At 47.8% G+C, this 27,438-nt stretch overlaps 1 protein-coding gene across 1 annotated transcript in view; it reads left to right on the top strand.

Annotated features, from left to right (window-relative positions):
* Positions 1 to 554: 554 nt before the first annotated feature.
* LOC140717668 (heterogeneous nuclear ribonucleoprotein U-like protein 2) overlaps positions 555 to 27,438 on the top strand; it is a 43,216-nt gene continuing 16,332 nt past the window's right edge. The window contains exons 1-4 of the mRNA XM_073031305.1: positions 555 to 1,260; positions 23,577 to 23,733; positions 25,928 to 26,004; positions 26,424 to 26,563. Coding sequence (XP_072887406.1) covers positions 711 to 1,260; positions 23,577 to 23,733; positions 25,928 to 26,004; positions 26,424 to 26,563 — 924 coding nt within the window. The 5' untranslated portion in view covers positions 555 to 710. The remainder of the gene's footprint in view (positions 1,261 to 23,576; positions 23,734 to 25,927; positions 26,005 to 26,423; positions 26,564 to 27,438) is intronic.

Genomic DNA, 27,438 nt, shown 5'->3' with positions numbered 1-27,438 from the left:
GAGATGGGTGGGGAGGGACGAATGGACAAGGGAGTCATGTAGGGAAGGCACAAATGGGGGGGAGGGACTGGTGCTATCCCATGGGGACAATAATTATAGAGACTGGGCTACAGTTCTCCCTGCCCATTGGCCGAGAGGGAGAGGTGTCACATACCATTGGCCAAAGGGCGAGTACTAGTCTGAGACCATTGGCCGAGAGTGAGAATTAGATGGTGACGATTGGCCAATTGAGGAGAAATATTTGGGGCCGATTGGCCCAGTGGAGACAGGTAGTCGGAGCCTATTGGCCGAAAGGGGAGAAGCAGTCGGTGTCTTATTGGCTAAGAGTGCAGGTACGGAGGCAGCCAGTAGGCGAGGGAGAAAAGTGGCGCCCACGGTGCCCATTGGCCGAGCCGCAGAGGCGGGCAAGAGGGACGGATGGCATTGGCGGGGACTGAGAAAGGCGGGCGGGCCGCGTCGCAGGCGATTGGCGGAGCTGGACAGAGGCTGTGTGGAAGGGCCCAAAGCCCATTGGCGGAGGGCGGAGGAGTGACAGGCAGCGCAGCCAACGGCGGCGAGAGGAGGAAGAGGGCCCGGGGAGCGGAGCGGGAGCTGGCGGCGCCATTTTGTTTTTTTTGAAAGTTGGGCCGTTAGCGGCGGTTAGGATTTGAACCTTTTCCCTCTTCCCCCCCCACGGGCCGGGCGGCAGAGGCCGGCACTCGGAGGCGAGGATGAGCGGCCTGGACGTCAAGCGGTTGAAGGTGGCCGAGCTCCGGCAGGAGCTGCAGGAGCGCGGGCTCGACACCCGAGGCCTGAAGGCCGAGCTGGCGCAGCGGCTGCAGGAGGCCCTGGACGCCGAGATGCTGAACGACGAGGCGGGCGGCGACGAGCCCAGGCCCAGCAAGACCTACGGGCCGGCCCCGACCGACGGCGACGAGGAAGCGGGCGACGACGACAAGCTGCTGCTGGAAGAGGACGAGGACGAGGATGAGGAGGAGGAGGAGGAGGAGGAGGACGGGCCCGAGCCGGCGGCGGCCCCGCAGCCCGGCAATGAGCCGCGGCCTAGCGAGGAGGAGGAGGAAGAGGGGGCAAGGGTCGGCGAGGAGGAGCAGGAGCAGCAGCCCGAGGCCCCGCGGCAGGAGGTAACGGAGGCCGAGGCGCACCAGCCGCTGAAGGCCGGCCCGGAAGAGGAGGCCATGGAGCAGGAGGCCGCGCCGGAGCAGCAGCAGCCCGAGGCCGAGCAGCAGAACGGAGACAAGCCGCATGCTGCGGCTCAAGCCAGTGAGTACAGCCGGGAATGGGAGCTCGGAGCGGGCACCGAGCCGAAATGTGTAGTGTTAATGCGAATCCCAGTCTGGATTCAGTAGTGTGTACTCTGAAACTCGTGTCAGTGTGAGTCCCAGTCCGGGTCCAGTCGAGTTCACTCTGAAACTCGTGTCAGTGTGAGTCCCAGTCCGGGTCCAGTCGAGTTCACTCTGAAACTCGTGTCAGTGTGAGTCCCAGTCCGGGTCCAGTCGAGTTCACTCTGAAACTCGTGTCAGTGTGAGTCCCAGTCCGGGTCCAGTCGAGTTCACTCTGAAACTCGTGTCAGTGTGAGTCCCAGTCCGGGTCCAGTCGAGTTCACTCTGAAACTCGTGTCAGTGCGAATCCCAGTCCGGGTCCAGTCGAGTTCACTCTGAAACTCGTGTCAGTGTGAGTCCCAGTCCGGGTCCAGTCGAGTTCACTCTGAAACTCGTGTCAGTGAGAGTCCCAGTCCGGGTCCAGTCGAGTTCACTCTGAAACTCGTGTCAGTGTGAGTCCCAGTCCGGGTCCAGTCGAGTTCACTCTGAAACTCGTGTCAGTGTGAGTCCCAGTCCGGGTCCAGTCGAGTTCACTCTGAAACTCGTGTCAGTGTGAGTCCCAGTCCGGGTCCAGTCGAGTTCACTCTGAAACTCGTGTCAGTGTGAGTCCCAGTTCGGGTCCAGTCGAGTTCACTCTGAAACTCGTGTCAGTGTGAGTCCCAGTCTGGATTCAGTAGTGTGTACTCTGAAACTCATGTCAGTGTGAGTCCCAGTCTGGGTCCAGTCGAGTTCACTCTGAAACTCGTGTCAGTGTGAGTCCCAGTCCGGGTCCAGTCGAGTTCACTCTGAAACTCGTGTCAGTGTGAGTCCCAGTTCGGGTCCAGTCGAGTTCACTCTGAAACTCGTGTCAGTGTGAGTCCCAGTCTGGATTCAGTAGTGTGTACTCTGAAACTCGTGTCAGTGTGAGTCCCAGTCCGGGTCCAGTCGAGTTCACTCTGAAACTCGTGTCAGTGTGAGTCCCAGTCCGGGTCCAGTCGAGTTCACTCTGAAACTCGTGTCAGTGTGAGTCCCAGTCCGGGTCCAGTCGAGTTCACTCTGAAACTCGTGTCAGTGCGAATCCCAGTCCGGGTCCAGTCGAGTTCACTCTGAAACTCGTGTCACTGTGAGTCCCTGTTTGGATTCAGTAGTGTGTACTCTGAAACTCGTGTCAGTGTGAGTCCCAGTCCGAGTCCAGTCGAGTTCACTCTGAAACTCGTGTCAGTGTGAGTCCCAGTCCGAGTCCAGTCGAGTTCACTCTGAAACTCGTGTCACTGTGAGTCCCTGTTTGGATTCAGTAGTGTGTACTCTGAAACTCGTGTCAGTGTGAGTCCCAGTCCGAGTCCAGTCGAGTTCACTCTGAAACTCGTGTCAGTGTGAATCCCAGTCTGGATTCAGTGGTGTTCACTCTGAAACTCGTGTCAGTGTGAGTCCCAGTCCGGGTCCAGTCGAGTTCACTCTGAAACTCGTGTCAGTGCGAATCCCAGTCCGGGTCCAGTCGAGTTCACTCTGAAACTCGTGTCAGTGTGAGTCCCAGTCCGGGTCCAGTCGAGTTCACTCTGAAACTCGTGTCAGTGAGAGTCCCAGTCCGGGTCCAGTCGAGTTCACTCTGAAACTCGTGTCAGTGTGAGTCCCAGTCCGGGTCCAGTCGAGTTCACTCTGAAACTCGTGTCAGTGAGAGTCCCAGTCCGGGTCCAGTCGAGTTCACTCTGAAACTCGTGTCAGTGTGAGTCCCAGTCCGGGTCCAGTCGAGTTCACTCTGAAACTCGTGTCAGTGTGAGTCCCAGTCCGGGTCCAGTCGAGTTCACTCTGAAACTCGTGTCAGTGTGAGTCCCAGTCCGGGTCCAGTCGAGTTTACTCTGAAACTCGTGTCAGTGTGAGTCCCAGTCCGGGTCCAGTTGAGTTCACTCTGAAACTCGTGTCAGTGTGAGTCCCAGTCCGGGTCCAGTCGAGTTCACTCTGAAACTCGTGTCAGTGTGAGTCCCAGTCTGGATTCAGTCGAGTTCACTCTGAAACTCGTGTCAGTGTGAGTCCCAGTCCGGGTCCAGTCGAGTTCACTCTGAAACTCGTGTCAGTGTGAGTCCCAGTCCGGGTCCAGTCGAGTTTACTCTGAAACTCGTGTCAGTGTGAGTCCGGGTCCAGTCGAGTTCACTCTGAAACTCGTGTCAGTGTGAGTCCCAGTCCGGGTCCAGTCGAGTTCACTCTGAAACTCGTGTCAGTGTGAGTCCCAGTCCGGGTCCAGTCGAGTTCACTCTGAAACTCGTGTCAGTGTGAGTCCCAGTCCGGGTCCAGTCGAGTTCACTCTGAAACTCGTGTCAGTGTGAGTCCCAGTCCGGGTCCAGTCGAGTTCACTCTGAAACTCGTGTCAGTGTGAGTCCCAGTCCGGGTCCAGTCGAGTTCACTCTGAAACTCGTGTCAGTGTGAGTCCCAGTCCGGGTCCAGTCGAGTTCACTCTGAAACTCGTGTCAGTGTGAGTCCCAGTCCGGGTCCAGTCGAGTTCACTCTGAAACTCGTGTCAGTGTGAGTCCCAGTCCGGGTCCAGTCGAGTTCACTCTGAAACTCGTGTCAGTGTGAGTCCCAGTCCGGGTCCAGTCGAGTTCACTCTGAAACTCGTGTCAGTGTGAGTCCCAGTCCGGGTCCAGTCGAGTTCACTCTGAAACTCGTGTCAGTGCGAATCCCAGTCCGGGTCCAGTCGAGTTCACTCTGAAACTCGTGTCAGTGTGAGTCCCAGTCCGGGTCCAGTCGAGTTCACTCTGAAACTCGTGTCAGTGTGAGTCCCAGTCCGGGTCCAGTCGAGTTCACTCTGAAACTCGTGTCAGTGTGAGTCCCAGTCCGGGTCCAGTCGAGTTTACTCTGAAACTCGTGTCAGTGTGAGTCCCAGTCCGGGTCCAGTCGAGTTCACTCTGAAACTCGTGTCAGTGTGAGTCCCAGTCCGGGTCCAGTCGAGTTCACTCTGAAACTCGTGTCAGTGTGAGTCCCAGTCCGGGTCCAGTCGAGTTCACTCTGAAACTCGTGTCAGTGTGAGTCCCAGTCCGGGTCCAGTCGAGTTCACTCTGAAACTCGTGTCAGTGTGAGTCCCAGTCCGGGTCCAGTCGAGTTCACTCTGAAACTCGTGTCAGTGTGAGTCCCAGTCCGGGTCCAGTCGAGTTCACTCTGAAACTCGTGTCAGTGTGAGTCCCAGTCCGGGTCCAGTCGAGTTCACTCTGAAACTCGTGTCAGTGTGAGTCCCAGTCCGGGTCCAGTCGAGTTCACTCTGAAACTCGTGTCAGTGTGAGTCCCAGTCCGGGTCCAGTCGAGTTCACTCTGAAACTCGTGTCAGTGTGAGTCCCAGTCTGGATTCAGTAGTGTGTACTCTGAAACTCGTGTCAGTGTGAGTCCCAGTCCGGGTCCAGTCGAGTTCACTCTGAAACTCGTGTCAGTGTGAGTCCCAGTCTGGATTCAGTAGTGTGTACTCTGAAACTCGTGTCAGTGTGAGTCCCAGTCCGGGTCCAGTCGAGTTCACTCTGAAACTCGTGTCAGTGTGAGTCCCAGTCCGGGTCCAGTCGAGTTCACTCTGAAACTCGTGTCAGTGTGAGTCCCAGTCCGGGTCCAGTCGAGTTCACTCTGAAACTCGTGTCAGTGTGAGTCCCAGTCCGGGTCCAGTCGAGTTCACTCTGAAACTCGTGTCAGTGTGAGTCCCAGTCCGGGTCCAGTCGAGTTCACTCTGAAACTCGTGTCAGTGTGAGTCCCAGTCTGGATTCAGTCGAGTTCACTCTGAAACTCGTGTCAGTGTGAGTCCCAGTCTGGGTCCAGTCGAGTTCACTCTGAAACTCGTGTCAGTGTGAGTCCCAGTTCGGGTCCAGTCGAGTTCACTCTGAAACTCGTGTCAGTGTGAGTCCCAGTCCGGGTCCAGTCGAGTTCACTCTGAAACTCGTGTCAGTGTGAATCCCAGTCTGGATTCAGTGGTGTTCACTCTGAAACTCGTGTCAGTGTGAGTCCCAGTCCGGGTCCAGTCGAGTTCACTCTGAAACTCGTGTCAGTGTGAGTCCCAGTCCGGGTCCAGTCGAGTTCACTCTGAAACTCGTGTCAGTGTGAGTCCCAGTCTGGGTCCAGTCGAGTTCACTCTGAAACTCGTGTCAGTGTGAGTCCCAGTCCGGGTCCAGTCGAGTTCACTCTGAAACTCGTGTCAGTGAGAGTCCGGGTCCAGTCGAGTTCACTCTGAAACTCGTGTCAGTGTGAGTCCCAGTCTGGATTCAGTAGTGTGTACTCTGAAACTCGTGTCAGTGTGAGTCCCAATCCGGGTCCAGTCGAGTTCACTCTGAAACTCGTGTCAGTGTGAGTCCCAGTCCGGGTCCAGTCGAGTTCACTCTGAAACTCGTGTCAGTGTGAGTCCCAGTCCGGGTCCAGTCGAGTTCACTCTGAAACTCGTGTCAGTGTGAGTCCCAGTCCGGGTCCAGTCGAGTTCACTCTGAAACTCGTGTCAGTGTGAATCCCAGTCTGGATTCAGTAGTGTGTACTCTGAAACTCGTGTCAGTGTGAGTCCCAGTCCGGGTCCAGTCGAGTTCACTCTGAAACTCGTGTCAGTGTGAATCCCAGTCCGGGTCCAGTCGAGTTTACTCTGAAACTCGTGTCAATGTGAGTCCCTGTCCGGGTCCAGTCGAGTTCACTGTGAAACTCATGTCAATGTGAGTCCCAGCCTGGATTCAGTCGAGTTCACTCTGAAACTCGTGTCAGTGTGAGTCCCAGTCCGGGTCCAGTCGTGTTTATTCTGAAACTCGTGTCACTGAGTCCCAGTCTGGATTCAGTCGAGTTCACTCTGAAATTCGTGTCACTGTGAGTCCCTGTGTGGATTCAGTAGTGTGTACTCTGAAACTCGTGTCACTGAGTCCCAGTCTGGATTCAGTCGAGTTCACTCTGAAATTCGTGTCACTGTGAGTCCCAGTCCGGGTCCAGTCGAGTTCACTCTGAAACTCGTGTCACTATGAATCCCTGTCTGGATTCAGTAGTGTGTACTCTGAAACTCGTGTCAGTGTGAGTCCCAGTCCGGGTCCAGTCGAGTTCACTCTGAAACCCGTGTCAGTGTGAGTCCCAGTCCGGGTCCAGTCGAGTTCACTCTGAAACTCGTGTCAGTGTGAGTCCCAGTCTGGATTCAGTCGAGTTCACTCTGAAATTCGTGTCACTGTGAGTCCCAGTCCGGGTCCAGTCGAGTTCACTCTGAAACTCGTGTCACTGAGTCCCAGTCTGGATTCAGTCGCGTTCCCTCTGAAACTCATGTCACTGTGAGTCCCAATCCGGGTCCAGTCGAGTTCACTCTGAAACTCGTGTCAGTGTGAGTCCCAATCTGGGTCCAGTCGAGTTCACTCTGAAACTCGTGTCACTATGAGTCCCTGTCTGGATTCAGTAGTGTGTACTCTGAAAATCGTGTCATTGAGTCCCAGTCTGGATTCAGTCGAGTTCACTCTGAAATTCGTGTCACTGTGAATCCCTGTCTGGATTCAGTAGTGTGTACTCTGAAACTCGTGTCACTGAGTCCCAGTCTGGATTCAGTCGAGTTCACTCTGAAATTCGTGTCACTGTGAGTTCCAGTCCGGGTCCAGTCGAGTTTACTCTGAAACTCGTGTCAGTGTGAGTCCCAGTCCGGGTCCAGTCGAGTTCACTCTGAAACTCGTGTCAGTGTGAATCCCAGTCTGGATTCAGTCGAGTTCACTCTGTAACCAGTATTAGTGTGAATCCCAGTCTAGGTTCATGAGTGTTTACTCTGTAACTTGTGTCATTGTGAGTCCCAGTCTAGGTTCAGTAGTGTTTACTCTAACCTGTGTCACTGTGAATCCCAGTCTGGATTCAGTAGTGTGTACACTGTAATCTGCGTCACTGTGAATCCCAGTCTGGATTCAGTAGTGTTTACACTGTAATCTGTCACTGTGAGTCCCAGTCCGGGTTCAGTCGTGTTTCCTCTAAAGCTCGTGTCACCAAGAGTCCCAGTCTGGATTCATCAGTGTTTAAGCTGTAATCCGTGTCACTGAATCCCAGTCTGGATTCAGTAATGTTTACACTGTAACTTGAACCACTGTGAGTCCCAGTCTGAGTTCAGTGGTGTTTACACTATAATTAGTGTCACTGAGTTCCAGTCTGGACTCAGTAGTGTTCACACTGTAACCTGTGTCACTGTGAGTCCCAGTCTGGATTCAGTAGTGTTTACACTGTAACTTGAACCACTGTGAGTCCCAGTCTGAGTTCAGTGGTGTTTACACTATAATTAGTGTCACTGAGTTCCAGTCTGGACTCAGTAGTGTTCACACTGTAACCTGTGTCACTGTGAGTCCCAGTCTGGATTCAGTAATGTTTACACTGTAACTTGAACCACTGTGAGTCCCAGTCTGAGTTCAGTGGTGTTTACACTATAATTAGTGTCACTGAGTTCCAGTCTGAATTCAGTAGTGTTCACACTGTAACCTGTGTCACTGTGAGTCCCAGTCTGGACTCAGTAGTGTTCACACTGTAACCTGTGTCACTGTGAGTCCCAGTCTGAATTCAGTGGTGTTTACACTATAATTAGTGTCACTGAGTTCCAGTCTGGACTCAGTAGTGTTCACACTGTAACCTGTGTCACTGTGAGTCCCAGTCTGGATTCAGTAATGTTTACACTGTAACTTGAACCACTGTGAGTCCCAGTCTGAGTTCAGTGGTGTTTACACTATAATTAGTGTCACTGAGTTCCAGTCTGGACTCAGTAGTGTTCACACTGTAACCTGTGTCACTGTGAGTCCCAGTCTGGATTCAGTAATGTTTACACTGTAACTTGAACCACTGTGAGTCCCAGTCTGAGTTCAGTGGTGTTTACACTATAATTAGTGTCACTGAGTTCCAGTCTGGACTCAGTAGTGTTCACACTGTAACCTGTGTCACTGTGAGTCCCAGTCTGGATTCAGTAATGTTTACACTGTAACTTGAACCACTGTGAGTCCCAGTCTGGATTCAGTAGTGTTCACACTGTAACCTGTGTCACTGAGAGTTGCAGTTTTAGTTTACTATTCCTTCCTTCTAGTTAGTAACATCATCTTGGATTCTGGGAATGTTTTTACCCTGTAACCAGTGTTGTGAAGTTTGGTTATGGTAATTCCCATGTCATGCCTGCTGTAATCAGCGTGGTTGTTATTTTGGGTGTATTTAATATGATTGGTGTCAGAACAACAAAGTGTGAAACACGTCTTCAGAGTCATCGTGTGTTTGGGTGTCAGGCTGCTGCACGTCTGTAATCAGTGCACGTCCACAGAATGTGGGTAAATTTCACACCGTTTTGGTGCCATTGAGAAATTCCAGGTGTATGTAGAGTACAATTAATTTCATATCAATTTTGCAGCATGGTAGAACTGTTAATGTGGACTTCAGGAAAGTTTTGGACATGTTTACATAGTGAAGGGCTGGTGCCTCTGACTGCTGTCATAGTGAATTTCAGAATGTGTCAAAGTGTAAACACTGTCTTACTGAGTGCCTTTGTGTTTTTGCAGCTTGGCTATGTTACGCCGTCCATGTGCTCTCCCCTCTGGTCAACTTGTGTTTGTACATGTAACTGGTGTTACGAAGTTTGAATGGAGATGTTGATTTGGAAACTCACTGGGGCTATATTTACACTCTAGCCACTATCCCAGTGTATTCAGGCTGTTTACGCTGTCGTGACCCATATCGTGTCTTCACCCTCTGCTCTACAATTTTTAGTATCCTATTCTTTATCTCCCTGATGTATTTATTTCACACTTCCCAAAAGCAAGGGGTGGGGGGGGGGGGGGGAGAGTTTGTTATTTGGCCCATTGAGTGGATGCTGACTCCAGGCAATCCTCTCTCCCACTTGTTACGGTAACCTGTTCTCCACCTCATCCCCATCAACACACCTCACGCGCACACATACAAAAGGTAAACCTGAGAAGTGACAGGGAGAGTGTGTCAACTCCACCCACGGAGGCATTGCCATGGAGCTTGTGTTGCTGGAGTTGAGGTCTCAGAATGACTTGCTTTGTGTGCCTTTCTCGAACTCACTTCAGTTTTGCCAGATCTGTTGCTTTTGTGATTGAGAACCAGTTCATTAAGGGTTTTTTGGACCCTAGAACTAGTCACTTTCAGTAACCCTGCCAAGCTTGGGGAATCATCAGCTTGCTGCTTAATAGAACAAATGGACTGGGCATCAGGGCTCTGCAGAGAATATTCCGGTCACTAAAATTGCTGCTGGTCATTAACCTTTCACTGATTCGTACTTACAGATGTGGGGGATAGGTGAGTCTTTCAGCCCATTGAGTTTATGCTAATTACCACATTCACCCTTTTTTAATTCTCCCAGCATTATCAAGTTTACTTACTGTGGCCAAATAAACCTACCAGCCTGTATGTCCTTGGTATGTGGCAGGAACCCCACAGTCCCTGGAGGAAGCCCAGACTGGATCTTGATCTTGGACACTGTGAGCCCTCCAGTGCTTGTTAGAATTTTGACTGCTTTCTCCGCCCTGGGCTACTGTTTGTAAGATTAACTTTACTTGTCACCTAGAATGTAGAAGAGTACAGTACAGGAACAGACCCTTTGGCCCACAGTGTTATGCCGAACCAGCAAAAAAGTAATTTTTTTAAAAAAGCACACCTACACAATGTTCATATCAGCCCATCTTCTTCATATTCAAACGTTTCTTAAAAGCCTCTGATGCATTTACCTCTACCTACATACCGGGCAGCGCATTCCAGGCATCCTCCACTCTCTGAGTAAAAAAACTTGCCCCTTGCCCCTTTGAACCTCCCCCCCTCACCTTCAATGCGTTGCCCTCTGGTATTAGACATTCTCCTTCTGGGAGAAAGATACTACTCTAACGATGCCTCTCATAATCCTGTAAACCTCTAGCAGATCTTTCCTCGGCCTCCGGCGCTCCAGAGAAAACAACTCGCGTTTATCCAGCCTCTTGTGATAGCACACGTCCTCTAAACCAGGCAGTTTCCTGGTAAACCTCTTCTGCACCCCCTCCAAAGCCGCAACATTCTCCCTATAGTGGGGCGACCAGAACTGTACACAATACTGTGGATGTGGCCTACCGTAGAGTTGTATAAAGTTGCAACATAGTCTCTTGACTTTTGAACTTGATGCTGCGACTAATAAAAGCAAGCATTCCATAAGCCGCCTTAGCCAGCCCATCATCCTGTGCAGCCACTTTCAAGGAGCTGTGAACTTGGATCCCAAGATCTCTCTGCTCAGGAACACCTGTACATCGAAACACACAATGAAATGCGTCGCCTGCATTAAGTACAAACACAAATACTTGCTGGGAGGCAGCCCGCAAGTGTCGCCTTGCTTCCAGCATCAACATACCATGCCCAGCGCTTGCTAAAACTGACACTGCTGTTCATTTCATGACAGGGTTAAATAAAAATGTATTATCATTGTCCCCCAGAGCTGCTGAATACTTCCAACTTCCCGTCCATCGGAGTCCACAGGACTGTGGACTGCTTTTCCATTTCTCACACTTCTGCCTTCACTTCCTCTGATACTCGGATCGAATGCTTTGCAGAACTTCTTTTCAGAAGCGGGGTGAATATCGGTGCTGATGTTACCAAAGAGTGGGGTTTATCATCTTTAAATGTAGATAAATCACCAGTCCTGGCTAAAGTCGTTGGCTCTGTGTGACTGAGCTGCCAGTTTTTAATCAATTTGCCAATTCCCTTTTGATCTTTTACAATTATAATCAGTCAAGTGGTTAAAAAAAATCCACTTGCATGTTGCCCTTCAGAGTTCATTTATTATCAAAGTATTTTGTCACGTACCCTGTGACCGGGTTAAAGAAGTGGAAAACACTTTGGAGTTTGGTATTGCTAATAACTAATAGTGTTTATTAGTAACTACGCAATACAGTACTATAAATGCAGATATATCAAACAGGTTAGCAATGATATAGAAATAGTAGCAAGACTAGGCTCTTTCAAACCTAGGGGTAAATGGATAGAGTCTTACGATGATGAAGAGAGTTCAGTTCAGTTCGAGGTAGTTAGTTGAGTAACGTTGGAGAGAGTGAGAGGTGAGCTGATGCCGTTGATCTTCCCGTTGTCTTCCGAAATCCTGTTGTAGTCACCGACTGTGACCATAACACATACGACTGTTCTTTAGTGGTGGAGTTATCACCCAGGCGAGGATGGACCCACAAATAATTCCCCACCGGTCGCACCTTTTCGCACTGTGAGCCGCTGATCAGTTTCCCCGATTCGATCCTCCAAAAACCCCACTTTGTGGGAGCAGCGAAGCTTGTTCAGTGTCCGAAACTGTGTGTCTCGTGGTGTCTCTCTCTGTGCAACAGCAGACCTGGTTTTTATCTCCACATGTTGGACACCAGCTGTCCATCAACCTGCTCCGTCCTCCTCTCTTTGCAGGAACTTTAACAAGCAGGCAAGTGTCCCTGCGGAAAGGTAAACAACTTTCAGAGAAACCATAACACCAATCTTTTGAGCAATTCCTGTCTCTCGCTCTCATTGTGCGACGTCTCCCTCTTTTTCTCTCTCTTAATAGCAGCACAGTTCATAGGGTCAATTCTGGACCCCGTTCCCAACTAGGGTTACCTGTGACAATGTAAACTCTGAAATTCTTCTCCAGATAGCTACAAAACCAAGAAAGAAAAGAATGGCAGCATCACCCCCCAGATCCCCCTCCTGGCAGAGCAGCAGTCCATACACTCTCCCCTCTCTGGCAGCAGAACGGTCCCAGCAGCAATCAACCTCCTTTTTTCTCTCTTTGACCCTTTTTTAACAGACTCGCATTTGCTGCCTTTGATTAACCTGCTTGGCTTGCAAACTACTGATTTCTGCTATGCATCCAATTTCTCCCCCCCCCCCCCCCCCCCCCCGGTATGAAAACCATGCTGGCCAGTTCATAGATATTGACCTGCCAGCAAATCATCACCTTCCAGCCATCTGTGGCCAGGAACTTTTGGTAATTGATCCAATCTCTAGCTATTATTTCCTCCCTTAGACTTGGGCCGAGAGCTGGGCCTGGTGATTTACCTGCGCTTAAATATGTTGGTCTCACTAATTGGTTCTCTTTTTATTCCAAGCTGTGTCTGGAAGACCTGAGTTATATGGAAAGATTGAATAGGTTAGTACTTTATTCCTTGGAATGTAGAAGATTGAGAGGAGATTTGATGGAGGTATACAAGATTATGAGAGGTATAGATAGGGTAAATGCAAGCAGGCTTTTTCCACTGAGGTTGGGTGGGACTACAACCAGAGGTTATAGGTTAAGGATGAAAGGTGAAAAGTTTAAGGGGGCATGAGGGGAAACTTCTTCACTCAGGGTGGTGAGAGTGTGGAACGAGCTGCCAGCACAAGTGGTGCGTGCCAGTCTGATTTCAGTGTTTGTGACAAGTTTGGATAGGGACATGGATGGTAGGGGTATGATCGATGGAGGTTGGCGGTTTAGTTTGGCATGGACTAGATGGGCTGAAAGGCCTGTTTCTGTGCTATACTTTTCTCTGACTCCTGTGTATTACCATAAATTCTGGGAAGATAGATTCATTGTTGTCATTCGCAACATGACATTTTCCACTTTTTCGCTTTGGCATCGCTAGTAGGAATGTGGGAAATGGGACAGGTGAGGTTGAGAGTCCTGTCAGCTATGTTGTACAGGAAGGCAGAAGTATTCAGCAGGAGAACATTTGAGACTGCAGTGATCCCTTTCCTGTTTTAATCTTTCTTCATAGTGCCCCCTTTGCGTTCCTAATTTCACTCTGTACAACTTGTGTGTGCAGAGCTGGGCTTCCCTTTTCCTACACAGGACATTCTGCAGACCAACCCTTCATGCTGATGAAGGGCCATGGGATCTTGGTCTGAAACGTTGACTGTTTATTTCTCTCCATGGATGCTGCCTGAGTTCCGGGATTTCGGGTGTCTTAGATTGCTGGCATATTCTTCAATGTCAATGAGTGCCTACTAACCTCCCCTTTTTTATTGGGGAGGGACTGAAGCATTTCAATGTCTTGTTCTAATGCCTCTCGTTGCTCTGCTCCCTTTGTGCTCTTCCTAAACCAAATCTGGGCTCATTAAAACTTTGTAGTCTCAAATGTTCTCCTGCTGAATACTTCTGCCCTCCTGTACAACATAGCTGACAGGACTCTCAACCTCATCTGTCCCATTTCCCACAATCCTCCCATTGAGAGCAAGGATAGGTTACCTACACTCTGTGCTCATCTTCCATATGGCCAGTCTCCATGTTCAACAGGTCATCTTTCCATTGATAACATCTCCAACGTGATACCGCTACCACACGTTCCCTCCTGCCTTTGTTCTCTCTCTTGACACCTCATTGGCTGCCGTGCACTCCCCTTCCTCTCAGCACCTTCCCACACAACCACAGGAGCTGCAGCATTTTATGTTTTAACCGATTCTCTTCCCTCCTGCCTACAGTGCAGGTAAAAGTAATGAGCAACTTGTATTGTTCCCAATTTAGTATCCTGCATTTGGTGCTCATGATGCAGTGGCCTATTTGTTGGGGAATTCCTCCATTTGCAGGACAGTTCTGAGCTTCGGATAATTTCTACTCCTATTTTTCCATTCTGAATGCGCCGGAGGCCGAGGAAGATGGTTCGATGACTGTATGTGCATGGGAGGGAGGAAAGGGACTTGTTTCTCTGTTGTTTTGTCACTTCTGTTTGGTGTTGTTCTGCCAAGCGTTGAGGCTGTGCTGGCCCTGGAATGTGTAGTGACACTTGCCAGAAGCCCCCAGCACATCCTTGGCTTGTGTTGTTTGTTAATGCAAACGACGCATTTCACTGTATGTGTCGTAACCCCCCGATTCTGAATCCCATTGACTCCGACCACACCCTTCCCCACCCCCGATCTGTGGCCATCTGCTCAGCTCTTCAACAGGTGGGGGCTCACCTCCTGACTGGACTGATTTGAATCTGACCATTTCAGATAATTGCCCTTTCCAAATGAAAGCTCAGTTCTTGTCTCCGCGGACGCTGCATGACATTGGGGTATTTCCATAACAACAATGAACTATATTTTACCCAGTGCCAACTTTTATTTTCTCTCGCCTCCAACAACATGTACACCTCCTGTCAGATCAGCAAGCCTTCACCCTCCCTTGGCTGGTTCGTTACTCTCGGTCGCCGACATCCCCATTGTTTCCTCTGTTCCTCCATCTTCTCGGCGACTTAAACCTGCTGGAATTCCTAGTTGTGATTGAAAAGTGTTTGACCTGAAAAATCAACTCACTCTTTTTCCTCAGGTCTCCAGTATTTTGTTTCATACTTCCAACATCTTCAGGTTTTCCTTGTTTCTCATTCTACCTGACGTTCAGTGAGGCCCGAGTCAGCACGAGGTCGCCATTAACTCTAGCTGACAAATAACAGCAGATGAAAAGGCTGAGTGTCCTGCAGCAAGTGTCTTCGATAATATCCAGGATACAGCAGCCCACGTAACAGGCATCCCATTCTAAAATCCATTCCCTCTGCCACCAGCAAACTGTGACTTCAGTCTGCGTTGTCTGCAAGATGCCTCGTGGCAACTTGATGGGGCCTCTTTGACGACATCTCCGAAACCCGCGACCTTTTACTGCAACGAAGGACATGAACCTCAGATTTGTTCACACACTCTGACTTGCGAATACATTCCCTGGAATGCAGGGGAGCTTTGATAGGGGTGTACAGAAATGAAAGGTAAAGGTAGGGTAACTGCAAGCAGTCTTCTCCCACTAAGGTCGGGTGGGTGGGACTAGAACTAGGGGCCGAAGGTTTAGGATGAAAGGTGAAATGCTGGGAGCATATGAGGGAGTACTACTTCACTCAGATGATGATACAAGCTGCCGGCGGAAGTGGTCGATGTGATTACAACATCTAAGAGAATTCTGGCTAAGTAACTTAATTTTGGTGGATGATTAGATGGGAGGCCTACGGTGCAGGGGTGGGTTGATGGGACGAGGAAGTTTAACAGTTTGGCGTGGATGAGATGGGACAAAAATTTCTGTGCTGTAGCCCTGTATGACTGTATTCCTTGATCATTTCTGGGTAAAGTACTGTAAAATAATGATAAAGGGACTTCCCTATCCTTTTCTCTGTGACTTTTGGCGGCTGAAGATGTGCCTGCCACATCCAGGTATTGTTGAGGAGGTTTGATTTAACTCTCTATGCTGCGTTTCCAGTATCAGTTTAATGAGTTTTGTGACTCCTGGTTATGCCAGAAGTATTGTTTGCCCAGTTATCACAGCTCCCTCGAGGAACAGGAGGCCAAGCACCCCAACTGACTTGGGTCCTCTTCTGGAGGAAGCAAACAACTTGTTTAAACAAATGTTTGGGAGCAGCTTCCCGATGATATAATGGTGTAAATTACCTGCTTTTTTTCCCTGACCGACTACTTTAACCTCCAAAACACCAGCAAGCATAAATTTGTCATTGTTGAGAGTAATCTGATTTGTTTTCAAAAATGTAGTGCCAATTTGGTGTTTTTTTAAACGCTCCCAGTAACAATTCTGACATTGAGAGACCCTGTGCAACAATAATAAAATAGTGACATTAATCACAAATGTTAGATATAATGATCAAACATTTTACTTCTGACTCCTGTTCAACATGTTGGTCCGTGGCCTCCCCTTGTTCCAAGATGAGGCCACCCTCAGGTTGGAAGAGCAACACCTTATATTCCGTCTGGATAGCCTCCAACCTGATGGCATGAACATCGCTTTCTCCTTCAGGTTTTAAAAAAACCCCTCTCCCCTTCTCCTATTCCCAACTCTGGCCTCTTGCCTCTTCTCACCTGCCTATTACTTCCCCCTGGGGCCCTTTTTTCTCTGGGTCCACTCTCCTCTCCTATCAGATTCCTTCCTCTTCAGCCCTCGACCTTTCCCACCCACTTGGCTTCACCCATTACCTTCCAGCTATCCTCCTTCCCCTCCTCCCACCTTCTTATTCTGGTATCTTCCTTCTCAGTGCTGAAGAAAGGTCTCAGCCTGAAACGCTGACAGTTTGTCCATCTCCATAGATGCTGCCTGACCGGCTGAGCTCCCCCAGCGTTTTGTGTGTGATGTTGATACCGTGCGTGAGGAATGATACCAAGCTGCATTTTCCTGTATTTCTGCTTCAGAGCCCACAAACTCAGATTTTTGAACAGGTTATCTCTCAGGGGGAGCCTGCCCCTCCCATTTTTCCTTGGTTTGAGCTGTTTGCCTTGGTTTGCACATTGGTTGTTTGTCATCCCTTGGCATAGAAAAGTACAGCACGAAACAAGCCCCTAGTTGGCACCGATCCATTTACTGCCTGCACTGGGACCATAGCCACTGCCATCCATGTAGCTATCCAGCCTTCATGTGTCATTTTTCATTGATTCTATTGTACTTCTCTGTTCTGCTGTGAATGCCCGCAGAAAAGGAATCTCTGTTGTATCTGGTGATATAGATGTACTTTGAGCTTGAGAATTGAAGCAACAGGCCACTTATTGAAGCAACAGGCCACTTATGTCCTTGCACCTTCTCTGCCAGCAAGATCTCAGATAGTCTTTAGCTCGGCTCCCCTTTCCTGCATGAGGCCTGCATCCCTTTGTTTCCTTAATATCGTAGGGTCTAACACCTTAAATATGCTGTTGTTTGCATAATGGATTCCAAAACTTCACACTTCAGTGAAGTGGTTTCTTCCTGTATCCTTGATTATTAAAATTTAATAAATAACCTTTTGAATCTGGTTCCTGTACGGTGGCATAGTGGCTAGCATAACGCTTTACAGTACAGTAGACCCGGGTTGAGTTCCCAATGCTGCCCGTAAGGAGTTTGTATGTTCTCTCCCCTGTGTCCGCATGGGTTTCCTCCGGGTGCTCAGGTTTCCTCCCACAGTCCAAAGACGCACCGGTTGGTAGGTTAATTGGTCATTGTAAATTGTCCCCTGATTGGGCTGGGGTTATTGGTGGATTGCTGTGCAGTGTGGCTCAAAGGGCCTAATCAAAGTTCAAAGTAAGTTTTATTATCAAAGAACAAAAATGTCACCTTGAGGTTCATTTTCCCGTGGGCACACTGAACAAGTATAACTATAAGTATAACTATAACAATGTAAGATCATCCAGAGTATGGAAGACAACAAACTGTGTAAATGCAAATATAAATAAATAGTCATGGATAATGAGAACAAGAAATAACAAGATAATGAGTCCTTAAAGTGAGATTATTAGTTGCGTATCTCAATAAAGAAATTAATAAAAATTCCCATCACTTTGCATCTACCCCAAGTAAAGAAGTTGTTTGCTTCAGCCAGATCAGATTCTTCCAGACTCTAGGGAGTACAGGTCTAGTCAGCTTAATCTCGCCTTGTACAACAAGCCAGTCTGGTGAGCCCTTACTGCAAGTATACCCTCTCTCTCGCCAGGGAGGACAGATCTGTACACAGTAATCCACATGTGGTCTCACCAGGACTCTGTGTAATTGGGGTAAGGTTTCTTTGCTGTGGTACTCAAATCCACTTGTAATAATGACCTTCCTAATTAGCCAGTGAGCCTGCATAATTAATGTACAAACAGCTCCCTCTGAGCACCAAGGCCTTTCAACCGCTCTCATTTAAAGGATACTGCACCTTTTAATGTTTCTCCTACCGGGGTGAGTGGCCCCACTTTATTTTTCCATATTACAGTCCTAGCCCTGTCTTTGTAACCGTGCCAGATCCTTGCAGTCACACCGCCACCTAGCTTTGTAGCGTAATCCCAAAACACTTTAAATCTTTAGCAGCTGCATAACAACACTGGATCCACTGGGAGGCTTAAGACAAATAAAACCAGCACTTTGCTGAAGTTTCTGCAGCTTCCAAGTACCAGAGTGAGTCTCCTGAAAGCAGCCACCTGTGTAGAGCTCCTTTATGTGAAATAAATTAACATAATTTTGTCTCCTTTTAGCTCTGTTGTTAATATTCCATTATATTCTAATGAGGCTGTGGTGTTTTGGCGCTAATTTAATTAGATTTCTGATGAGATTTAATCCCTGCAGCGAGTGACTTCGGCCGAGCACCAAGCAGTGACTGACCATCAGTCCCACTTCGCTCAGTGATGTCGCGACTGAGTGTTGTAAATCTTCAATAGCCAGTCCAAGTGACTGCATTGTGAAATGTCCTCAATGTCCTGAGCTCGGCAGAAGCGCTTTCAGCCGAGTCACTTTTGCCCATCCGTTGGGTCTGGCCAGCTTGAGGTATTGGGCACGGCACAGAAACAGCCCTTTAAGCTTATCTGGTCTGTGCCGAACCATTTAAACTACCTACCATATACTCCATACTTCTGCTATCCATGTACCTATCTAAATTGCTTTTAAATGTTGAAATCGACCTCACGTGCACCACTTGTGCTAGCAGTTTGTTCCACTCTCTCACAACCCTCTGAGTAGAAAAAGTTTTCCTTCATGTTCCTCCTTTCACCCTTAACCCATAACCTCTAGCTCTAGTCCCACCCAACCTCGGTGGGAAAAGCCTGCGAGCATTTACTCCATTTATACCCCTCGTAATTTTATATACCTCTATCAAATCTCTCAATCTTCTACATTCCTAACCTGTTCATTCTTTCCTTATGGCTCAAGTCTTACAGTCTCAGCAACATCCATGTAAATTTTCTGTCTCAGAAAGGCAGCGTCCATTATTAAGGACCTCCAACACCCAGGGCATATCCTTTTCTCACTGTTACCATCAGGGAGGAGGTACAGAAGCCTGAAGGCACACATTCAGTGACCCAGGAACAGCTTCTTCCCCTCTGTCATCTGATTCCTGAATGGACATTGAACCCTTGAACACTACATCACTTTTTTTAAAAATACACAGTATTTCTGTTTTTGTATTTTTTAAAAATCTATTCAATATATAATTGGTTTACTTACTATTTATTTTATTTTTTTGCTAGATTATGTATTGCATTGAACTGCTGCTAAGTTAACAAATTCCACATCACATGCCAGTGATAATAAACCCGATTCTGATTCTGAATTTCCTCTGTACTCTTTCAACCTTATTACATCTTTCCTGTGAGTAGGTGGCCTAAATACTCAAGTTAGGCCTCACCAATGTCTTATACAGCTGAACCTTCTTGACCAACCTCCCATGTAAGACCTTGTCAAATGCTTTGATGAAGTCCATGCTGACAACATCCACTGCCTTGCCTTCTTCCACTTTCCTGGTAACTTCCTCAAAACTCTACAAGGTTGGTGAGACATGACCTCCCACACATGAAGCCATGCTGACTGTCCTTAATCAATCCACGTCATCTGATTACTATCCAGTCCCTCAGAATACCTTCCAAAAACTTTCCCACTACAGTCGGCCCTCCTTATCCGCGGGGGATTGGTTCCGGGACCCCTCACTGATACCAAAATTCGCGGATGCTCAAGTCCCTTATTCAACCTGTCTCAATGCGCTGGACCTTAGGACCCAACGGAACCCCTGACCTTATTTAACCTGTCTCAGTGCGGTGGACATTAGGACCTGGCGGCAGCGATCTGAATCCGCAGTGTTTCTGTTCGCAAAAATAATCACGAACACGATTGAAAATAAAGTGGAAACAATAAAGCGATCGGAAAGAGGTGAAACGTTAGGCTACGTCAGTCAGCAATCGGAACAATTTTAAAGGATAAAGTGAGAAAGGCCCTGCCCCGATGAAAGCTACAATTATTACTAAGCAACGCAGTGGTTTAATTATTGGGATTTGGATTTTTGATCCTCCACATCAACCCGGCACGGTGGAGAGTGCACACAGGAGCGATCTGTCCCGAGAACTACCATTCCTAAGCCTGGCGCTGAAACATACATTCTTAAGTGTTTTATATGGATAAAAAGGTAAAATATATACTGTATACCAAGACAAACGTTTGACTAACTGATGCTAAATAATACCGGATGTACCTGTTCCGACTTACTTAGTAAGAGAACTTCCAATTTTTTTCGGTCCCGATCCGCGGTAACCTACGCACATACTCCCGTATACTTTAAATCATCTCTAGATTACTTGTAATACCTAATATAATGTAAATGCTATGTAAAATAGTTGTTATGCTGCATTGTTTAGGGAATAATGACAAGGAAAAAAAGTCTGTACATGCTCGAACAACAAGTGCTGGAAGATACTTCTGGCTTTTTGCGATTCGCGGTTGGTTGAATTCGCGGATAAGGAGGGCCGACTGTACTGACGTTATAACTAGCCTGTGGAAACACAGTGAAAAGTAGGTGGCCCGTGGCACTCACAGTGATGACGAAGTGAGTGAGATGATTGGCTTTGAACAATCAGAACTACCTTTATGTAAAGCGTGCCTCCAGCCTGAGGGGTCTTCCCATTCACATCATTCTTACTGTGAGTCTTCAGTGGTTTCTGGGTGATTTTATTTTGTTCTTTCCCAATCGTCAAGTAGATGGGAACGTTAACTGCCCTCAGGCAATTTGGTTAGAGATACGGCTAGTTCTGAAGCGTGGGTTTTCAATGCTGCAGTTGGAGTGTTGTCTGGTCGCACGGATATCAAAAGCACCTTTTCTTAAATTTCATTGGCTAAAGAAAGGCTTCAGGGATGATGGGGACTGCAGGGACCATGGCAACTTCAAGAGGAGGGTGAGGTCATAAATTAGTTGTGGATGTGAACACTTTGAGGATGAAAGCATTAGAAGAAGAGTTTAAATCAGCGATATATGTCCGTGTCATGCTCTCTGTCACTGATATGCAAGGTGATTTGGGGCTCGATTAAAGTCAGCTGGGAAAATAATGAACGTGGTGCAATGCTCCTTGGAAGGATGAATGCGCACAGTGGGTTATGGAGACCTGTACTCGTGGGCTATTGTTAATGACAGTGCCCAGTGAACAGATATGTCACCTTTCCTTATATAAGGCATTGCTGTTCATATTTAAGGTGACTCTCCCCTCCACATTAAATGAATCAGACTATGTAGACTGGAACAAGGCATTTCTGCTGTTATTTGTGCTAGCTTGCCAGTGTAGTACTGTACATGGTTCATACGGTCCAAAATCAGTTTTGGTCCTGATCCTGGTGGTGTTCAGGGCTTTCATTAGCTTCCTTGAAGACTTCTCTTCCCCCTAATTTGTAAAGACCAGTGTGTGTAAAGATCTTGAGCTGTGCAGTTTTTGTTTGCCCAGTGACAACAACGTGCGCGCTGAATAATTTCTTCAATAAGAACAGTATAAATAAGCCAATTCTAAAATCTGTAGACAAATCATCCAAAACACCACGTTGTCAAGATTGTCCACATCAGAAACCGAAAAAGGAAATGAGATTGTGTTCAATCGCGCAATATACTTGACATGCTGATGGGGTTGAGGGTGACAACCTTTTGTGTGCAGTCTAAATTCCTTTGTGCACTAGTAGCAAAAGAGGTGTCCACGAGCACACCTTAGAGTGCAAGTCCTGGCTGTCAACTTGGGAATACAGATCTCACAGATAAAGATGCTGTTTCCATAGCAAAGATTTTTTTTGACCGGTCAGAGTTGTTAGCCCTGAGCTAGAGGACTGGTGGGCCACTCTTAGTCTGGCTTCTTACCCTTTGACCTGTTTACCATGAGTGACCATAGCAAGAATCAAAGCACAAGGCCCTGACGTTAGCAAACACAGTTCTCTGGGTCATTGAGACACGCAAGCCTCCAAACCCTATGGCAAGATTGTGGTCCTTTTGGAAGTAACAGGATTATACAGTAGTTTAGATTTGGAAGGGCAGAAGATAAACCATTTCAAATGCAAACATAAACCTTGGTTCATTTTTGAAAGGATAACAGGTGTTGGGTTACAAGAAATGCACAGCCAAGGTCATATGTCCAGAATTTAGAGCAGGAGTTCCCAACCTTTTTTATGCCATGGACCAATACCATTGGGAACCCCTGATTTAGAGGGTCGTAATTTCATTAAAACTAAGCATACAGCTTTGTTAACTAGAATACATAGAGCTACGTATTAGATTAGCTATGATTTCATTAAATGCCAGCCCACTGCTTTCCTTCCAACTGTTTCCAAACGTACACCAATGTAAACACCTGCTGTTCGGTGAAGCAAGTCCCAAATATAGTTTGACTGTGACTGGCTTATGCTGACCAGCGTTCAGATTGTCATTGGGACTGATTGCCATCAGCCTTAATAAAGCTGCTCAGTTTGTGTAGATTGAGCTATGATAACAAATTACCCGAGTCTTCATGGATTTGAACTGCTACTTTGAAGGCACGAGTCACTTGTCATCGAATCGAACGGCTTGTGCTTGATGCCAGCAAGGCCAAGGACCTGATTGTGGACTTCAGAAAGTGTAAGATGAGGGAACACACACCAATCCTCATTGTGGGATCAGAAATGGAGAGAGTGAGCAATTTCAAGTTCCTGTGTGTCAGTATCTCTGAGGATCTAACCTGACGCCACATATCGATGCAGCTATAAAGAACGCAAGACAGTGAAGGGTTTCAGCCTGAGACATTGACTGTATTTTTTCTCGAGGTGCTACCTGGCCTGCTGAGTTCTTCCAGCATTCTGTGTGTGTGTGTCTATACTTCGTTAGGAGTTTGAGATATGATTTGTCAAAACACTTGAAAACTTCTACAAATATACCGTGGAGAACATTCTGACTGGCTGCATCGCTGTCTGGTATGTTGGGGTGGGTCGCTACTGCACAGGATTGAAGTAAGTTGCAGGAACTTGTAAACTCAGTCAGCTCCATCATGGGTACTAGCCTCCGTAATATCCAAGACATCTTCAAGGATCGTAGCCTTAGGAAGGCATTCCTAAGGGTCCCCACTGCCTAGTACATGCCCTCTTCTCATTGTTACCATCAGGGAGGAGGTACAGGAGCCTGAAGGCACACACTCAGCGATTCAGGAACAGCTCCTTCCCCTCCGCCATCCGATTTCTGAATGGATATTGATACGTATTTTGTGTGTGTGTGTAAAGTATAACAAATTTCACAACATATGCCAGTGATGTTAAACCTGATTCTGATTCTAAACTGTCTTGAGGACCTAATTTGCTTCGTTATCCAGAGACACAAGACTGAAGTTGCTGGAACCAGGAGCAGCAACCAATCTGCAAGAGGATTTCAGTGGGTTGCTGCTTGACCTGCTGAGCTCCCCCAGATTGTTTGTGGCTTCTTTCTCTTATACTCTTATCTTAATATATTAGTTATCGATCTGTCCTTTGCGTGCTTTTTCCAAAATCAGTTGACAGATAATAGAGGTGTAACTCCAGAATGTGCTGGTGCTAACTTCCAGTGAAATTCTGCAGTTTGGCATTGGCAGCTCTCCTGTTGCAGAAGTTGGTTCAGAAGCCCTTGAGCAGTAACTTAGAACCCTTATTCTTGTTGCCAGGCAAACAGAACAGCGAAGCTGGAGAGGGCGCGAGTGAGCAGCGTGCCTCGGGCAGCGAGGGACGGCCACCCGAGTCTGAGCGTCGAGGACAGAAGCGGCGCCACGAAGACCGTGGTCGTGGCTACTATGAATTCCGGGAGGAGACAAACTACAACCGGTGAGAGTTCGCGGTCGGGGTTAAGTCGCTGCAATTGCTGCCTTTCATCTGCTAATGCAGGGTCTTTCCTGGCCCAAAGGTTAATCCCCAGTTGTGGTTTGTATCATCTACTGCACTGACGTATTATAGATTTAAAAGCCATGTCTATTCTGAGGCTTATTTAGGCTCCCCCACCATAGAAACATCCTCTCCACATCCACTCTGTCGAGGCTTTTCAAATGTCTAATGCCAGAGGGCGTGCATTTAAGGTGAGGGAGAAGATGTGTAGGGTAAGTGTTTTCTTCAACACAGTGTGATAGGTGCCTGGAATGTGCTGCCAGGGGTGGTAGTGAGAGAAATACCATTGGGCATTTCAGAGGCTCTTAGACTGGGGGGAGTATGGAGACAGAAATGATAAGTTTAGTTAGGCATTTAATTAGTTTGGTATAATCTCATAGAAGGCATTGTTACTGGACGGTGCTGTTCTGAGGTTCACTGGATAATTTGTGGGACGAAGGGGATTTTCTTAGGGGCAGCCGAGTGAATCGAGCCCGTATTGTAACTGCTCGAGACACTCAGCTCGAATGTGGGTTGGTTGCTATTGTTTCCCCTAGCGATGATATCTAGAACCAGCAGCCGTAGCTTCTGGATCCTAATAAGGAGACAGGTGTTTAAGCCTGAGGAGGGAGGGAATTTCTTTCTCTGAGGACCATCATAGCTCTCTGGAGTCGATGGAGTCATTCAAGGATGAGAGTGACAAACACCTGAACTGCGGGGGGGGGGTTCCTGGGAGAGAAGGTGGGAAATCATCGAGACCAAAATTGGATCAGTCACAGTCTTACCGATTGCTACAAAAGTTTTGGGGGGGGTGCAGATTGGGTGGTGTCTATTTTGAGCAGGGTTTACTGGAGGGTTTGGAGTGTAGCAAATTGACACAAGTTGGCAAACGTAACTTTAATTTGCTTCAGTGTTCTGTCTCAGGCTTTAATCTGATTGTCCCGAAGCGATGGCAGCAACCCGTTGAGGCTTTGGGTCAGGTGTTGGTAACTGACACATACACAGATACTGTAAAAGGGTTTTGTTCTCTTGTCATTCATTCTGTACGTGAGTATGTTGGGACGGTACAAACGGGAACAAAAGCTCAGTATAATATTGAAGTGCAAGGGGCATGGTGAGCCTGATTGAAAAATTGAGTTTCTTTTTATCTTACAAGAGGGCTGGTAACAGTCTCCTTGAGCCTGGTGGTACATGCTTTGAGGCTCTTGTGTCTTATGCCCATGGGGGGAGGTCAGAACTGGGCTGGGGGAGGTCCTTGATTGTGTTGACAGCGAATGTCTAGACGGAGTGGGGAGGTCTTTCTGTAATGTTGTCACACCAGCCTGTTCCAGATTTGAAAACAAATGACACAACAGAGGGATCTGGGAATATAGGGCCATAATTCATGTGACCACAGGTAGATAGGGTCATAAAGAAAGCTTCTGGCATATTGGCCTTCATAAATCAAAGTACTGAGTACAGGAGATGGGATGTTATGTTGAAGTTGTATAAGACATTGGTGAGGCCTAATTTTGAGCATTGTTTGCAGTTTTGGTCACCGACCTACAGGAAAGATGTAAATAAGGTTGAAAGAGTATAGAGAAAATTTACAAGGATGTTGCTGGGCCAGGAGGGCCTGAGTTATAATGAAAGATTGAATAGGTTAGGACTTTATTCCATGGTACTTAGAAGATTGCGAGGAGATTTGATAAAGGTATAGAAGATTATGGTGGGTACAGATAGGGTAAGTAGGCTTTTACCACTGAGGTTGGGTGGGACAACAACTAGAGGTCATGGGTTAAGGGTGAAAGGCTGAAAACTTTAAGGGGAACGTGAGAGGAGACTTCTTCACTCAGAGGGTCACAAGGGAGTAGAACGAGCTGCAAGCACAAGTGGTGCATGCAAGCTCGATTTCAATGTTTAAGAGAAGTTTGAATAGGGGTATGGAGGGCTATGGTTCCAGTGCAGGTTGAGGGGAGTAGGCAGTTTAAATGGTTTTGGCATGGACTAGATGGACACAAGGGTACTTTTGCTGCACTTTTCTACGACTGACCCTCAACTGCGAATGTTCCTTTTGTTGAATGCTGAAATTCAGTTCTCACCAAAGTCTCTCCACTTTGTTGCTGCCCCATGCCCTGTTTTGCTACTCTTTCTAAGTTACGTCTGTTCATCCCTACAGGGGCAAGTCCCCCGTACCTGCGGCGAATGAGGAGGCCGAAGAAGAATTCGATGACAGTTTAGTTTGTCTCGACACCTGTAAGTCTAATGTTCTGAGTAGGACTCTTATATTTTTAACGGTCTCTTAATTGTGTCATTGAGTCTGGAGAACGGATGCTGCAGGGTGGGATCGGGGTTTGTATTTGTTTGTGTAACCTGAAGACATGACGATGATTTGCCTTGCTGGGTTTGCTGCTAATTTTCCCCGGTAGACCCGGGCTATTTTACTGGCACGTCGCTCATCATATGTACCATTTGTCGCTGCGTGATAAATATCTTGTCAGAGCTTAAAACTAACTTCTCGGGTTTACATTGGTCAGCAGAACAGACTTTGTACCTTACTGGTTCTGCAGTGGGGAGCAGCTTGGGTTGGTTACAGTGTGGCTAGTTGTGTAGTTACTGACTAGCAGCTCAGCCAATGCTGATGACTTGTCTTGTATCTCCTTCCTTTTGAACAGATAACTCCGATCTTCACTTCCAAGTGTCGAAGGACCGCTACGGTGGGCAGCCTCTCTTCCCCGAGAAGTTTGTCTACCTCTGGGGCGGTGCACGGGCGACCTATGGCGTGACGAAGGGCAAAGTCTGCTTTGAAGTGAAGGTGAGTCCTGACCGGGCCCACGCATCAGCTGTGACTTGCAGTTGACTTTTGGATGTGCTCAGGCCCCTAACACTGCGTCAACATCAGAGCAACAGCTGGCTCATGCTATTTCGTTCCAACGTTATTCTTTGTAGATGTGTAAATGTGCAACTAATTTGGTTTTATACCAGTCTTGTGTTGACTGCTGACAGGGTTCAAAAAGGATTCAAAGTACATATACTATCAAAGCACGTATGCAGTATACAGTCACGAAACAAAGAAAACCATGGAACCCGTTCAAAGGAGTAAACACCCACATGCAAAAAAGCGGATTGCGCAAACAGGACGAGCGGAAACACAGAAAATAAAACACAAAATTGAAAGGAGTCCATATTCAGAGCAGCTCAGTGTTCATTATCTGCAGCCTGCCCTGATTCAAAGTCGAACAAAATAGCAGCAGACTGTCAGGAACCAGGAACGACCGTCAAATCCAGAAGTCGCAGACCCGGAACTTTGGTGCAATCCTCCGGCATTGAGGGAGAGACCATTCGAACGCAGTGGCCTTCCCTCGGGAGCAGAGCGAGACCATCACGCAGGCGCCTTCCCCTCGGCAGCAGTGAGTGAAGGCTGGTGGATAGTGCTGAACACTCGCTCACCTTCCACACTCCCCTTGAAGGTTTCAATCTCCCTCAAAAAATTTTATCGGCGGAAAGTGGAATCGATCCTACATGAGTTGTAGGTAGATGCAGTGCCTTTGCTTCTGGGTAACTCTGCATAAGGAGTGAGCTCAGGTTGAAGATGGGTTGCATGTTGCTCGATAACATCACCTGAGAGTGATCACCTTTCCGATCTCTGCCATGGGAATGGCTGAAACCTTGTATTCCCTGCTGGAAATT

This window comes from Hemitrygon akajei, chromosome 28, assembly GCF_048418815.1.
Source record: "Hemitrygon akajei chromosome 28, sHemAka1.3, whole genome shotgun sequence".
NCBI classification, from domain to species: Eukaryota; Metazoa; Chordata; class Chondrichthyes; order Myliobatiformes; family Dasyatidae; genus Hemitrygon; species Hemitrygon akajei.
Note: the sequence above shows the minus strand (reverse complement) of the source record. Positions and strands in the feature narration are given on the sequence as shown.